The sequence below is a fragment of the Ochotona curzoniae genome, unplaced genomic scaffold (genome assembly GCF_017591425.1).
Source record: "Ochotona curzoniae isolate NIBS_2020 unplaced genomic scaffold, NIBS_Ocur_1.0 scaffold_2476, whole genome shotgun sequence".
NCBI classification, from domain to species: Eukaryota; Metazoa; Chordata; class Mammalia; order Lagomorpha; family Ochotonidae; genus Ochotona; species Ochotona curzoniae.
In genome coordinates, this window is record NW_024467095.1 from 7,484,239 (window position 1) to 7,500,404 (window position 16,166).

General features: G+C 43.9%; 1 protein-coding gene across 2 annotated transcripts in view; it reads right to left on the minus strand.

Moving 5' to 3' along the window:
- The window catches only part of TES (testin LIM domain protein), a 31,790-nt gene extending 16,022 nt beyond the window's left edge, over positions 1-15,768 (minus strand). Inside the window, exon 1 of one of the 2 annotated variants that reach the window (XM_041001892.1) lies at positions 15,607-15,768. In XM_041001892.1, the coding sequence (XP_040857826.1) occupies positions 15,607-15,633 (27 nt within the window). In that variant the 5' untranslated portion in view covers positions 15,634-15,768. Of the gene's footprint in view, positions 1-1,213; positions 1,241-15,606 lie in introns of those variants that run through there. The other variant, XM_041001893.1, reaches the window with a different exon arrangement.
- Positions 15,769-16,166: the final 398 nt, after the last annotated feature.

Here is a 16,166-nt window from a genome sequence, read left to right on the forward strand (position 1 = left end):
CCAAGGATTTAGAGCATCTTCCACTACTTTCTCAGACGCGTTAGCAGGGAGCTGGGGCAGAAGCGGGCAGTCAGGACTAGAACTAGCACCCATATGGTGAGCATCTTTAAACATCTCACAACATGCTTACAAAGTCAGTTCTGTTATTCTCCATTTTACAGCTGACTTAACCAAAACCTAGAGAAGTAACAATGTTAAGATGGCAGTGTTCATGAAGCAGGGTAGAGCAGACACGAGGCCAGGTCTGCCTCTGAGGCCTGGGCCCCTCTGCCCATGATGGTGGGCTGCAGGCTGTGGTATTACCCTTTCCACAGGGAATTTTTATCATCATCATATTAAACAACCATCCTTGGTAAGTCTCTGAACCATGAACAAGCAGGAAGTAGCACGGAGGTCGTGGGAGGGGGTGAGAAAAGATGGCCATGTATTTCACCCAAAAACTCACCCCAGAATTTAAAAAGAAAAAATCATCTACTTTTGCATCAGATCATCACTAGTGACCAGGTTATCCAGCATGTTAACTACCACATCAGGAACTGACAAAGTCGTAGCTGCTGGTGTCTGCAGCAGAAGTGTAAGCTGGACAAACGTCCCTTTTTCAAGCATTCCATGGTAACATAACCAAGTCATGTGTGTTATTCTACACTCAAAACCACAGTGTAACGTGTTCCTTGAAAGAGCAGCATGGCAGGCCCTGATGTTGAAATGAAACACTTCTCTTTTCTGAAGGGGCCACATCCTCCCATGCATCCCAGGGCAGGTTCACACCGACTCGCCCCTGACTGGGCAGGAGAACCCAGGGTATTATCAAGTCAGCCTGTCTCAGGCATGTTATCCAGAGCATTAGCACGAATACACAGCATCACCTGTAGGAAGCACCAATATCATAAGAGCTGAACGTCTCTGCAGTGTTTGCTTAACATCAACACTGAACTGTTTCAGGAATCAAATTGCTTTCTTATCACTGAAGGTCATGATACAAAAGTAAAACGTGAATTTTTAAAACAGAAACACAGGAATTGTTTTTGTTTAAAAAAACAGCTTTTTTTTTTTCTTAACAGGAATTTCTTACTTGAGTTTTCTGGTCTTTGTAAAGACCATAATTAAGAATCTTCCCTGAACAGTGAATCTGCAAAGGTGTAATGTTTTCTGGCTGCTTCTAATTTCCCAATCTTGCAGGTTAATTTTTCTTGAATCATCCTGATGTATGCACTGGCTTCACACTATGGGGCACATCCATCCTACTCAACTATGACTACACAATGACAGGTAAGATGACATTTATCAAGGTCAAGTCACACCCCTTAGCCTGAACCAGTGCCTTTTAAACCCTCTTGGCATGTGGTTCACGGTAAGAAATACATTTGTCTCATGACACAGAACTCACACACACATATACACAAACAGGTGTGTATCCAACCCTGAGATTTACTATGGGCTTAGATGGTATGCCAAGCTAAGTGTGCTTCTGTCTGTATTTTAAATGGCCACCTAAACTAATTCTTACCTTCATTCTGAATCACCTTGTCCAGACAACTTCGAGCTTAAAAAAGGCTGACTGACGCTATGCTGACACAATCCTGGCCCATTCTGTTTCTCAAAGTCCAGCCAATGTAATCGGAACCTCCACTCAGCAGCAGTGACCTCTGCAGAGTCACTGCTGACTTACAAAGTGAACCCTTTGAAGGGTCACAGTCTTTCCAATCCCATCAATCCTCTTGAAATAGTAGTGCTTAGAACTGGTGATTTTCTCAAATGCTTGCACTCTTAAAGAATCTCCTCTCCACAGTTTGGGCAGGATGGGGCACTGCCTTTGTGGAAGCAGTCAGGAAGCCCAAATCCAGAGTGGACACATTACACTCCTGCTTGGCAAGTCAATGGCACTGGACCTTAAACTCTGCCATGTGAAACTCCTGCTCCATCATGCTGCGCGGCATCAAAGGAGAGCCCTTCAATCTTCCAAAGAGAAGCGCCAGCTTGCATCTACCCAAGATAAAAGAAGACACACTCACAACAACATCAGCAAGGTAGGTGACTTCCTGAGGGCTGCGTCAAGGGGACATCCAAATCTGGGAGGCCAGGAAAGCTTTCTTAGACTAGGCAGGCTTGAAATGATATTGAAAGGATGAGCAAGTTCCATCTTAACCAGGGTGCAAGGGGAATACATGTGGGGCTGAAAGCAGCACACACACCAAGCCCTGTGGCACAAGAGGGAGGGGACAGAGCCACAGTCACTTGAGAGCACTTGAGGGGCCACAGGGCTGGCCTTGGAGCAGGCAGCATTGTTGTGCTCTTCTGCCCTAGGAAGAAAGACAACCTATGAGATAGCATGTGATAATATGACTAGATCCACCAGGCTCAAAAGACAGCTGTGCAGTTGAATGAGACTGGAAGTCTAGCTTCAGGAGCAGCACATGTGTGATGCAGGGGAGAGGCAGGAGCAGGCTCTGCCAGCCGAGCCTTGGGAAATGGGGTCCCACGGAGGCTCGACAGGCTGCCCTGGAATGCTCAGACAGCACTGCCCTAGCTTCTTCCACCCCTCAGTCTGTGCATGTAATTGTTTCAACTGCAAATGTGATGTGGTGATTTCCTCCGGAGCCAACACTTGGTCCCTATAAGCACACGTTTCTCATAAGCTCACAAGCCCCAAAGCTGTCTCCTTCATGTAATTTTAGTAGCACATTCTGGCCAGCATCAATAAAGGACAAGACAGATTAATTTTTCTTCTTCAGTGTCCAAGAAAACAGGTCCTTGGGATTGGCTATATTTGGAGAAATTACAGGCAAGCTTTGAGTATACTTATCAAGGCTCTCCACAAAAATAAGAGTGACTCTATGAGTACAGTATTTATAGCAAAACACCAGCAATAGACAAACAGGACTTTTAAAAGGTTCTAACTCCAGCCACCAGAAACAGGATTTATACAGCTGCAAATAGTGCCTGCAGACACCTTCTTTGTGCCCCACAGGCTTGTCTGAGAGTAAGAAATGGAAATGGAATCAATCTTTCCAAATTCATAATTTCAAACAATCAGGATAGGTTGGCAACGTTTCAGGTGACCCTCCTGCCCCAGAAAAGAGTATTATATGTCAGATACTTTAACACAAAAGGGAACAGTAACATGCAACATCTGGTTTTGCAAACACGATCTGAGCTGATTTGGAGACAATTTGGATCTGGAAGATATTATGCGGCATTCATGGTGAGATCATCTGATTCATGCAGTTTTTATAACCAAATTTCCCTCTGGGGCAAAGAATCATATGTGGTTACTAAACAAGCAAGTGTAGCTAAGACTGCTTTAATCATTTTGGAATGAAGCTGACCAAGGTAGACTGTTCGTAACATATGAAGGTACCTCAATGTCTGCGGGGAAATGAAATGGAAAGGTAAGTTTATTCTGCTTTTTTAAATTCATGCTTTTGCGGGATCTTCAAAAAGACCATGGAAAATGTGCACATTTTCTATGAAAAAAATCTGCAAGAATTTCCAATTTCTTCTGCCCAAGTAAAGTTAAATGTATTTGTTAATGGTGTGGTTTCCAAGATTATTTTTTTTTAACTCAGAGTGGAGATAGAGAGGGGAGCAAAGGCAGGAGAGGAGGAAGGGGATGGGGTGAGAGGCCTCTTCTCTCCCAAAATGCACACAATAGCCAAGAATTAGGTAAGGCTGAATTCAGCAGCTGAAACTCAACCCAAATAACACATAGGTGGCAAGGACTCAACTCCCAAGCCCTCCTTTGCTGTCACCCGGGGCGCAAATTAGCAAGGGGGGGGGGGACCAGGATTCAAACCCCATGTTGGGATGTCTCCAAAGTAGCATCTCAATCCCTATTCCAATCTCAAGCACTGTGAACTTGGTGAAGTACTTATTCTTTGGGGAGGGGGGCATGTGTGTGTCAGTATGTGCAATGCGCATGTATGTTTGCCTACCTATCACGCACACATACCATGTATTCCTTGGAAAGCATTTTAAATCTTTCTGACAGAGATGAACATCCTGGACAAAGGAACTGCATTTCTGAAGGTAGATTGATCTCTCTCTTTTTCTCTCTCTCTCTCTTCATTTCCAAAAAAAATTCCTCTCAGTGCTCTCTTGGAAAGCCCATCCTACCCTAGTCAATATATTTTGATTAATCGTTAACAAAATTAATTTCTAACCTAAATTTGTAGTTTAATTCATTCCCCAACCTTTTGTAATAACAATCAAAAAAAAGGGAAGGTGGATGGGGGTAGTTTTACACACAAAACCAAACTTAAATGTAGAAAGATGTGCTCTTCAACATTTTTAGTTTGCCAATTTTTCTCAGAAAACAAGTAATATATTGTGGTTAAGAGCTACAATTAGTCATCGTTGCTATACTTCCTCTTCTCCATTCATGAGAATAAAATTTTCCATCACTCAAGTCTGAAATGCAGGAGAGGAAGGCGACGAGGGTCATTACCCTTCAATGTGGTGACAACTGTGGGACCCAGAGGCTTCCTGGCACAAAGTGCTGCTGCTTTGCAAGAACAACACCCACCCACCCTCGACTTCAATGCTCACAAGCAAAGACGCATCATGTTAATAGGATGGGATCACAGTCACCTAATTCAGGTAGCAATTCAAAAAGGACAACATTATTATTGTTCCCTCAAATGATTTCAGTAAAGCTAACAGTGACCATGCCACTGCCCTTGTTAGATACTTTGAATGAGTTCAATGAACTCCACTTTCTCAGCATGGCTGAGAAGGTCCTAGGCATCCCAGCATCGTCCCTCCCCTCTAGTCACTCCCCGCCACGGGGGGGGGGGGGAGCTTTTCCTTTGTCTGATCTCTGAGCCACAAGATCTCCATCTGTCCAAATCCCACCCTCCTCTGGGCAGACAGATCTATTTCTAATGGCATTTACTTTAAGACCTTTTTTGAGCATTCCCCAGCAAAATTCTAGAATTTCAACAGTCTTGCTACTTAGCCTGGCATGGAATCCTCCTTCATTGTACAATGATTGTTTACACATCAGTAGACCCCCAGCCTGCCACTGCACTGTGAGATTTACAACAATGCTGGAAAGTTTGGCTTACTGACTTCTCAGAGGATCTTTACCAGAATCTCTGCAGCCCAAGGATTGCCACCAAGATTCTGTTGGTGGCTGTGGTAGCAGCTGCCGCTGCTGGGCACCAAACACTGCCCTTGCCAGGCACAGTTCTGAACCAGTATGCTTCACCTCACTCACCCCTTCAGCAATCCAGTGAGAGTTCAAGGTGTGTCATGCAGATCAAGGTGTGTCATGCAGATCAGTGAGAGTTCAAGGTGTGTCATGCAGTGGAGAGCTGCTAACTTGCCCCCAGTCATCAACAGTCTAGGGTGTCTGCTCTTAACCACTAATGTTGTTTCTAAACATAGACTTGACATGGAATGGCCCTAATTTAAGCGTTATTATCCGCTAGTCCCAATGTAGCCATCACTTCACATAAGCCTCAACCACCCTTGTGGAGAATGTATCATATCCATTTTACAAACAAGGAAACTGAGACCTTGGTAAGAATTCAAGTATCCTGCCCTGTGGACCACAAACAAGTGGCTGAGCTGATATTCGATTCCTGGAATTTTCAACTCCAACTTCTGGGCTCTTAACTTCCTCCTTCAAAAAATAAAGACTTCAAAGATAAGAAATCATCTAAGGGGTAATATTCTTCATCTGTACCATCTGTAAAACAATAAATTTTGACCAGAAAAAAAAATGTCTGTAATAATGAGCCAGGAGCTCCTGCTCCGAAATGGGTATGTGACTGACAGTCGGTACTCCCGCTAGACTGCTGCTGAAGTCCTGAGGGGATTAACTTACGAGAGAGGACCCTTGGGGCTAAGACCACTATCCAGGATCTAGGTGCAAATTAGGTCTCTTGTAATATTTTAGCAAGAGAATCTCTTCTTCATTATAGGAAAGGAAATATGAATGAACACAATACATCTCATACTTGAAATAGCTTCACTCAAAACATGAAGACATGTCACTGGTGTTGAAAATCTACTATTTAAAAATAAAAAATATCTACTATATTTTTTGGAAGATACTATACTATCTATACAATCCAAACAGGGACAATATGACATGTTGTAAAAGCTGAGATATCATCCCTTTAATTTTTTTTCCAAAATTAAATTTCCAAATTAATAATGGAAAATCTCCATATTAGTTTAAAAAAATTACCCCAAATCTTGGGAGTTTAAAAATGGCAACGTGAATCATCTTCACAGTTTCTACACATCAGACAGGGATCTAGGAGTGGCTTACTGGGATAGGCTACCTCGGGCCTCTTGTAAACCTGTCACCAGGATCAGTGAAGGTTGCACCTGCTGCAGTTCAGCAGATGATAACAAGCAATGCATTCTGTGTGATCAATTTATGCTTGTACCTTAGACACATTTCTCAAACTCCCAATGATAAAATTAGTTTTACACGATGGCTTGAAGGAAGTCACTTGAAATGTTCATCCACAGAAAACCTATTGTATGCATTTTTTTTTCCAGGAAAGGTCTCCTCTGAAAACTGTTACTCTAAGAAAATACAGGCTATTAAGATGCCACAATTAATAGGCTGTGATGGTGACTGGAACTGCTTTTTAATTAGGGCCAATTCCAGGGAGGTTTGTGCAACAGCATGTGCCTGCACAGCCCTCACAGCCTCCCATTTAATAGCCCCAAAAGGAAGTTTTAAAACCTGACCCCAAAAGTAGCTAAAGGAACGTGGGTTGTGGCAAGCAATCCTAATTTGGTCTTGTGTCACTTACCTCCATAGCTTGGTCTACGGAGTGGATTCCACAGACAGCTGTAACTGGAGGAGCCTTAATTGAAACTCTGTACCCTAGAATTTGAACCCTGCCAGCACTGTTGCCATTCCTCAAGGGCTACACTGTAATTTGTTCCAGAGTAATCTTATAACACTTTGATGAGAGCATGGGGAAGGTGACTGCACCAGGAAGTGCTTTTCTGCCACTACTTCCCTCCCACTTGGAGCACAAGCAGGGAAAGGGGATAGGGCAGGTATGTTTTCTCACTGGAGAGGGAAGGGAAAGTCTTGCGGCACAGGCTCAGAGAGCGGTTAGGAGAGGCTTCCACTGGGTGCACAAACCTCCAAAGAGGGATGATTACCCTAAAGAGAGAAGGCAGAAAACACAGAAAGATGTGGGCAAGAAGACAACCTTCTCATTTGCCCCTTAGGCCCAGGATGAGCATTTAGAGACCCTGACAAAAATAAAGACATAGGCAGCAGAAAAGGAGGAGGACAGAAATGCAGGGAGCCCACTGTCAAGTTCTTTCAGTTACCTCCTCACACCTTCCCTTACCCTGGAAAAATTAGACCATGTTCGTAGAGTGTGCTGTGTAAATCGTAGGAACCCTAACTCATTTCTGAGCCGTCTGCAACTGATGATCTATTAGAGGAGTTCGCACTACTTGTTCTATATTTAGACCAAAGCATGAGGATTTCCCCACTAGAGAAGACACACAAACATCCTTTTAGAGTTGTCTTATGGCTCAGGAGAAGCAGACAAGTTTAAAAGCACACATGCAACAGCTGTTTGCAAACAGGATTACATATCCAAATTTTCCACTATCTTGATGGAACCACAAGCAGAAAAATCAAAACCAAATTCTTCTAGATCAGAAAAGGGCACACCTGGCCAATCACCAACAGTCCAGAAGCTACAGTACACTGATTCTTGATTTTTTTTTCACATGTAGGGGGGCCAGGAGGGTAATTCACAGTGAGCGGAGTCTTCTCGAAGACCCCTTGCACAGCTTTCACATGGAGAGGCTGAGGAAACGCTCACCTAGTAATGAGGGCAGGTATGGGGTCAACAGCCACTTGTTTATTGAACCGAGTGTACAACAAAGCCATTTATTCTGATCATGATATTCTGCTTATTCTTCTGCAGTTTGGAGCCTGGCCCGTGTTCTCCAAAATACTTACTTATTCCAAATACTGAAGTTAACCTAAAGAAACAGAACTGATCATTGAATATTGCGCTACCACTGATGGAGTACTTGCTCTCTTGGGCACTGTTCCAGACATTCACACATCTCACTTAGCCTAAATCTCACACTAATCCAATCAGAAGGTGTTATCCATATTCCACAGATTAGCTCCCTGTAGCCAAGAAGGCTAAGAAACTTGTTTAAATGACTGGGCAAATATCAAAGCTGCGCTTCAAGCCTCCATCTGGAAACTTCACGCTTTGCCTTTAAACTCCCTGTGTTCCATGAGAGTGGGCAGCAGGGGTCCCCAGGACATTCTTGTCCTCTGGCTTAACTGCCATGGCTCCATGAGAAAAGTTCCTCTGAATAACATCTCTGTTCTTTCATCTGTGATATCTTTTCAAAAACAAAGTTTAGCCACCCAGTATGCCCTGCCTATCTATAAATTCTGCCTGTTTCTCCTGGGTTATAATACATATAGCTGTCTCATTGATCGTTTTTAAATTTGTTGCGGTATTTAAAAGGTCAGATTTGCTAACTCCCTTAAAAAACATTAAGTGACTTGTCATCTTTGGCAATAAGACGCTTCTACATCTCTTTAGGCAATGCAGAAGTCACAGGACCTGCCTGGATAGAATCTGGAGATGGATCCTGAAGTTGACAAATCAGCGGTCAAACTGAAAAGTACACCCTCTAAGAAGCCAGTAAACCATTCTGCAAAACTCAGTTGTCCTTTACAGTTGCTCAGAATGGCCAAAGACTCCCTTGTTTTGAAGGGTGATGCTATAAAGAATATCATCTCAGTACAGACTCTTGACGCATGAAAAATCTTTACAAAGGTTAGGGCTAATCACCACATTAGCTTATCACAACAAATGTGGGAGAGGAAGGGATGACCCCAGCTCATGATTCCCATGTATTCTTATTAATAGCCGCACTTCACCACAGCCTCATCCTGGCTACTGATAGTGGGCTTGGACATGCGATTGCACCAGCCAAAGCAAAGCCTTCCAGGATGCTCTAACTCCGAGCTTCAGGTACTGCATGATTCAAGGAGGAGGCACCAGTGTAGGCCTAACCTATGCTTGGAACCCTGCCCCAACTGTGCCAGCCCAACTCCAGAGTGAAATTTCTTCCTTTATCTCAGCAGATATAAACAAATAAAAGGATCAAAGCCGCAGATTTATCAATGGGCTCAGCATCTGGCATGTATGCTCCGTTTTCTGATCTCTCTCTCTCTCCTCTCTCTCTCTCTCTGTTCTTCCTAGGCTTACTGTGCCAAGGGCATGGAGAGTTTTCATGGTGGTCAGAATGTCACTACAAAAACACAGGCCAAGTCATTCATGGTTTGCAAGTGAGCCAGCCCTTGAGGCAGACTTACACAGGAGTAACCCTGGTGCTGCGCAACAGAGGAACGCTCAATGACTCCCTGTGGATGGTGTCCCAGAGCTCCCTGCTTCCAGTCCTGCACCAACCCAGGCAGCTCCTAAGTCTGAGTAGACAAAGCAGACTCCAAGGAACTGGCATTTCTAAACTGCGCTCTTGTCCTTTTTGGAATATGACCAAAATAAAAGTACTGAAACCTAGAAAATGCACCATGGGTACCCTTATCTAATTCCTCACTGTTTAAGAAGGAAAAGTTAGGGAGTCAGGAAACTTAGGTGGGGAAACAAACAAATGATAAAACTACACTAAATCAGTACATGGTTAAGTCACAGATTGTAGCTGGGTAGTTGAAAGGCAAAACTTCTAAATTTAATCATCTGATTGCTTAGAGCAAACTTTGATACACAGATACTTAAAGAACAATGGTGAGGTTACTAATTGCATATTTTTTCTTTAAAACTTGAAAATTTTGAGGTCTTGAAACCTATTTTTAATTTGCTTAATCCTTGGTTTCTCTAGTTTCCTCTCCTTCAAAAAGCCGATTTCACAATTTGTAATTTATAGAAGCTCCCCAACTACCACCACCTTGTAAAGCAAAGTCATTCCTGTATGCCCTGTACATCAATGATCTAACACAGAGATTTTTCAAAATCAATCATGACTTCAGTTACCATGGGAGTGATTACCAAACAAAAGCTGGCAATGACTGCAAACAGGAAGTGCAAGAATGACTCCTTTATAAGGCATCTCTACTCAGGAAGAAGGCTGTATGCTTTATAGATGTAGGCAGTTTTAAATCATATTCATCTATGCTTTTTTTCACATTCCAACAGATAAAACCTGCCTTTTGGGTTCATTTTTCATTACTTAAGTGAAAATAAGAACTCCTAAATAAAAAGTTTGCAAAACCAGGAATCGCCGCCCAAATTACCTAGTGTTAGTTTTGGAAATGTGGTGCACAGTTGACCTGCTTAGAAATGTAATTTCAGTGTGCTTACTTCCAAACACATGCTTTATCATTCATTCTGGCTCCATCATTTCTCACCCACAGCAATATAAATTCTGTGATATAAGTATCTTATTCTGTGATACAAAATCTTATTATTCATGAGGCAGAGACACCAAGAAGGCTCACATCATCTGATTCACTCTCCAAATGCCCTCAATGACCTGTGGGCTGATGTCAGGAGCTAGGAACTCAATCCAGGTCTCCCACATAGATAGCAGGAAAACAACTGTTGGGTTGCTACTACCACTGGAATCAGTGGCAGAGGTGGGATTTTTGAACCCAGGTGTTGTGGTATGAGGTATAGGTGTCCCAACTATTGTCAACAGTTAACCAAAATGCTAGCTCCGGAAGGCCCTCTTAATAACTTGTTACATACTGCTGTTCCAGAATATGTATTGCTTGCTCATAGTGCTGGGTATTATTCTGGACCTGCATGACAATCTTGTAAGACAGCTGATTATTTTAGTGCTTTCTATTCGATATTTCCTATACAAAGGATAAGAAATTAAGAGTAATAGTTTTTCTCCCAGCATTAAGGGTTTGATTTTTTTAAGATGCCCTCTTTTTAGCTGTCTGTCATTTCAATGGCATTCTGGGTATTTTGTTGCTGAAGAAATGATGTTTAGTTTCTCCAAGTACTACATGAGGCTTCGTATCAGTTATGGAGTTCCACAGAACAAATTCTTCCATGGTCGAGCACAGGTGCCATGCCACAGTTACAGATCCACTGGAAGAACCTGCACAGCAGATGTCCATGCCTGGTCACTACCACTCAGGACCGTGTTAAAAACCCAGGAGGAAACACAACCACTGTCTCCCACAAGAAGTTGGAAAGTTGGAAGAGTCCTAAAAGATATTTCAGAATGCTACTGAAGCTTATGCAATTTTTTGCTTGTGAAGTCTCCTCCAAGTTCCTTTGCAAGAGAGTGGGAACTCATACTACAGAGTGCACACACAACATGGAAAAACGACAAATACTGAAAACCACTAAGATGGGCACTTTTATTAGAATAGAAACCATTTCCTCAAATATAATTCCTTTAAACCAATGAAGATGTTGAAAGATACCTTGAATTTTCTTTCTCTTAATAATGAATTATCCATGCAATATACATTTCCTGAGCAAAAGCAGGATGGTTATGGGAGGGAAGAGGGATCCTGCAGACTAGCAAGTTCATAGTAAAGACTCCCCACTTTCAGATGAAGGAATCTGAGACTCAATTTCTAAGTGCTGCAAATGGGGCTAAAGTCTTCCCGGTAGCACTGCTCTGAATGGCAAGTAAAATATGCAATTAGGAAATGAAGTCATCTCTCTCAACCAGCTCAGGCCAAGCCAAGATGATGAAACAGACAAGGCACACTGTAACCCACAGATGGAAAGTGAAATGTGGCCTAAGATAATATGCCTTGCATATTCAGGAAAAGAGACTGCAGCCAGGTGGGAACATGGAGAAAGATTTCTGAGTGGAGGATGTGCTGTGCTAGGGTGGACCTTGGAGGAGGAGTAAAACTTGGTGCGATGGATGGAGCTTGAACACTGCCCAAAGTCACTAGGGGAGGTAAAATGGTACAGGAGTAACTGCCAGCAGAGATAAAAGTCCCTAGCTCTACTTCACAGCATAAGGAAACAAAACCAGCCAGACACTGCCACAGTTTTCTTCAAGATAATATTCAGGGAAAGAGAAAGCACCTTCTATATCCACTCAATGTAATGAATCACACATAAGATTACAAGGGATGAAAGTCCAGCTGAGGACTATTTTACTTTTTGTCTGTATTTGTTCTGAGACAGAATGGAAGCTGCCCTTGACACTAGTCCCTGGCTACGGTGCCTTTCCACCAAGCTCTCACCTTGTGCTGTTCATCACAGGCAGCAAGCAATCGCGTCAATGATACTTGCAGGTGAACATGACTTTGAGCAGCAAATCCCACAGTAGATTCATGTATCCAGATCAGCACTTTTTCCACTTTGGGCGCACCTAAGACAGAGCTCAATTGCATGTCTAATGGAAATTATTGTGATTCAGTATTTTTTTCCAATTGCAACCACTTGTTTAATTATACTTTTCTGGCTAATGACAAAAAGCTTTTAGAATAAGTTTGGATGCAAGACAGCGGAGATTTAATAACCTACAGTCTTTAGAATACATCTCATTTTTTAAAAGTAAAATTAGGTAAAGCAAGAGAAGAGTCCTAAGAAAAGTATGCAAGATATTAAGATGGATAAAAGGAAAAGGAAGAGAAAGGTGGCAAGAAAGGAATAAAGTAAAATGAAAACCCTGCAGCAATTCTGAGTGATGAAAGGGAAATTACTGGGACTCTTTTTCCCTGGTATTTTTTTCCCCTTAGGTGATTGTCATGGGAGAGCAATGCAGAAAGGAAAGAGGGAAACAGCTGGCCTTGGGTCATGATTTACCATTCCCTACAAAATGGGTCTCTGTGTTTGCCTCTCAAAGCCCTTTGTTTTCCCCAAGCAGACAAGGACTGTACTTCCACAAAGTCAATTACAACAAGAGACTAAAGACTTCAGGAAGGAAGAAGAAGAGTTAGTCGCTCTGAAGATGGGGCAAGGATGTACAAGTCAGATTGTTTGAAAATGTTACTAAAACAAAAACTCCATATACCCAAACTAGCTCCCATGTCTTAGCAACAGCTTGCTCAAGTCAAACAAAACAAAATACAGCAAAATCTAATGATAAAATCCCCCTTCTTTGTGATGGTGGGATATAACTAGTAATCAAATTTATGCAAACAATGTGGACATTGAGTATAACTCTTACAAATCAAGAATCCTGTAAGAAAATCATCCACCTAAGCCATTGAGTGTAAAGATAACTCTCTTTAATTTTTTCTACACAAATGCTAATGGGAAAAAAAATCACTTCTCATCTGCCTGGACAAAATTCCTTATGAAATCAACCACACAAAGGCTCTAGAAGGGGAAATGCCATGTATCCTAAAACACAAAAGTTTAGTGTCATATAAATGGTTGTCTTTATTCCATTTTCCATCCTGACTTTTTTTAAGGTACATTCAGACTATCCGTTTTCTTGTGTGTTTAAGTTCAAGAAAAGAAACTTAAAACCATGTAAGTGGATGAGGAAATGCTACTGCTAAATCAAAGATCATCACATCTTATTTCCTTCTTTGGGTATAACAGACTACAATTTCTTTTGTAACATCACAGCTATGACTGTGAAATACATTCCTGGATGCCTTCAAATTCATACTGGGAAGCACCTTGTCCAAAACACAGAACATCAGGTCCAAACAAGTTCCTTCAAGGGAGGAGGAGATGTGTCAGCCAACTGGACAAGCATTAAGTCTTTTTGTGGGTTCCAATTTGTCAATGGTTGAGGACTCTGAGACTCTCAATCCATGACAACTTGTGCATGGCCTACAGTGGTGTGCACAAGTTGTATGTGTATGGAATCTGTTTGCTTGGGGTGAGGGTAGAGAGGAGGGGAGGAAGGATTTGGAAGCTAAGATTCTTGGTTGGAAAGATAACCTTTTAAAGGAAAGAGGGGGTGAAGGATAAAAATTAGATCATATGTCAAGGGCGCTATTTATCATAATCCACTTTGGAAACTTTACGGAAACTGTTTATAAATAAATGTCTGGATTTTTCCCTTGCAAGCACACATAATTCTTGACGTTGAACTTTTTCCCCTCAAAATGACTGTTCTCAGGGTGAAAAACTTTTAGACTCTCATTTTTTTCTTTATGAAATGACTACATTTTATAAAAGCAGTCTTAGGTTCGCAGTAAAACTGAGCAGAAAATACAAAGTTCTTGTACGTTTCCCATCCCCAACATGTAAAACCTGTCGCACTATGAAAACCTCACATCATGAGAGTGGTGCTTTCTGACAACCTTGGATAAAGCTCATTCTCATCCCCCAAAATCTATTCTTTGTAGCAGGAGCACCGCTTTTGTCACCCATCCTACAAGTTTCGACAAATGTATAATGGAGTATAAATTCCATTAATCGTATTACACAGAAAAGTACCACTGCCCTTAAAATCCTGCTATCCATGCCTTCTCCCCAAAGGATGGCTGATGTTTATGAAATCATTTCGGAATCAATGCTTGGAAGCGAGGACAATACACCTTCTTTTGCCCCAATTTTAGACAAGTATCAATCTCTTACCTACTTGAAAACAATGAGAACAGTGTTCATCAACAGAAGGCGAACTGAGCAGCAAGCAGCAGTGCCCTCCGCGTGGCAGACCAGAGCAACCAAGATATTAGTATTGTTTAAAATAATAATAAAAAGAAAGAAATCCAACAGGAAGAGAAGGGAATGTAATCTCTCTACTTTCACAAGTTGGGTTTTTCCTGCTCTGTCATTAGGGACCAAGAAACTTCGCTCTCCCAAGCTTTTGTTGGCCAAAAGCTTCCCAACACTTGGTATTTGTGCATGTGTTCAAACTCTGAATCTGGGCATAAGATGGCATTAATTCTGCAGACAGGACCTCTTTCTTTACGGGATAACAAACTTAGGGGCCATACATGGTCAGGAGATAAATATTAAGTTTCCTCCACTCTCCCCTCTTCTTCGCAAAAACTTCCCTCCCTGGTTGAAAAGGAACCGCTGGGTCAAGCGAAGTTCCCTCCGGGAGGAAGACGGTCTCTCGCAGGACGTTACCCTGGATTGTGACATCAGCATTCCTTCTGAGTCACAGTCCGGTCCCCACCCCTCTCTTCCAGGCGACGCGAGGCTCCCCATCACCACTTCCCAAGTTATCAGCAGCGCGCTGGTAAAGGCAGGGCACTCCATCAGCACTCGCTCTAGGAAGCCGAGGGGAGGCGCTCAGGGCTGTCAGAGTCGCAGCAACGCCCCTAAACCCCACAGGCTGAGTAAAGTTGAACTTCCTCAGACAGGAAGAAAAAAGTGTGACGGTGTCGTCGCCCACCACCTTTCTTCCTCGGGGAAGCACAGTGGCGGCGGGATGGAGAGGGGCAACGCAAACATCTCCAAGAAAGTTTCAAACCCCTCCCACCGCTGGGACGGGAGGGGACCCCAAGGCCACGACCGCGCCCCCCACTCTGCGTCGCCTCTGGGTTTCAGGAGAGCCTGGCTGCGGTGGCATTTCCTCCTCCGGGAGCCCAAGCGAGTGCCAGGACCCCGCAGAGCTGGGACCCGGGAGACCCGCGTGTTCCACCTGTCCAGGCAACCCGATGGCGGAATCGGGGACACGCCCGCGCAGATTGAGTCCTCTACCGGGGCCACCCCAGCCACCCACCCATACCTTCTTCATTTTGGTATCCAAGTCCATGGCTGCTGTGCGTCAACAGGGGCTCCCTCCTCCTGTCCGGGATCTCACGTCCAGGCTCCGGTGGCCTCCGCTCGGCCCGGGCACCGAGGGACCTGCCGGGGACTCCGGCGCCGTCGTCTCAGCCACTCGCACGGCGCCGTCGAACTTCCGCCGCGAGGTCGAGGTCGGCTGCAGGCAGGCTCGCTGCGGCGGGGGCGGGGGGCGTGGGGGGGACCGGGAACAAAGAGAGCCAAGCAGCCAATGGCAGGCGGGCAGCGGCGGGCCGCGGCCAATCACCGAGCGCCGCACGCACCTTCGCGGGCAAGGTGAGGGGCGGGGCCGCGTTCGGGGCGGCGTCCTGCGGGGAGCGCCCGGTCACCCTTCCCCGGGCTGCGGGCTGGAGCTGGGTTCCTGAGGACCTGCCCTGAGGTGCAGCCTGCGCGTCGCTCAACAAGGGGGCACAGTCCTCGCCTTGTGGCGGCTTGTCCTCCAGTTTGCCCACCAACTTGTGGGTGGATAAACCAAACAAGAGATGGTCAAATACTTAAGTGTTT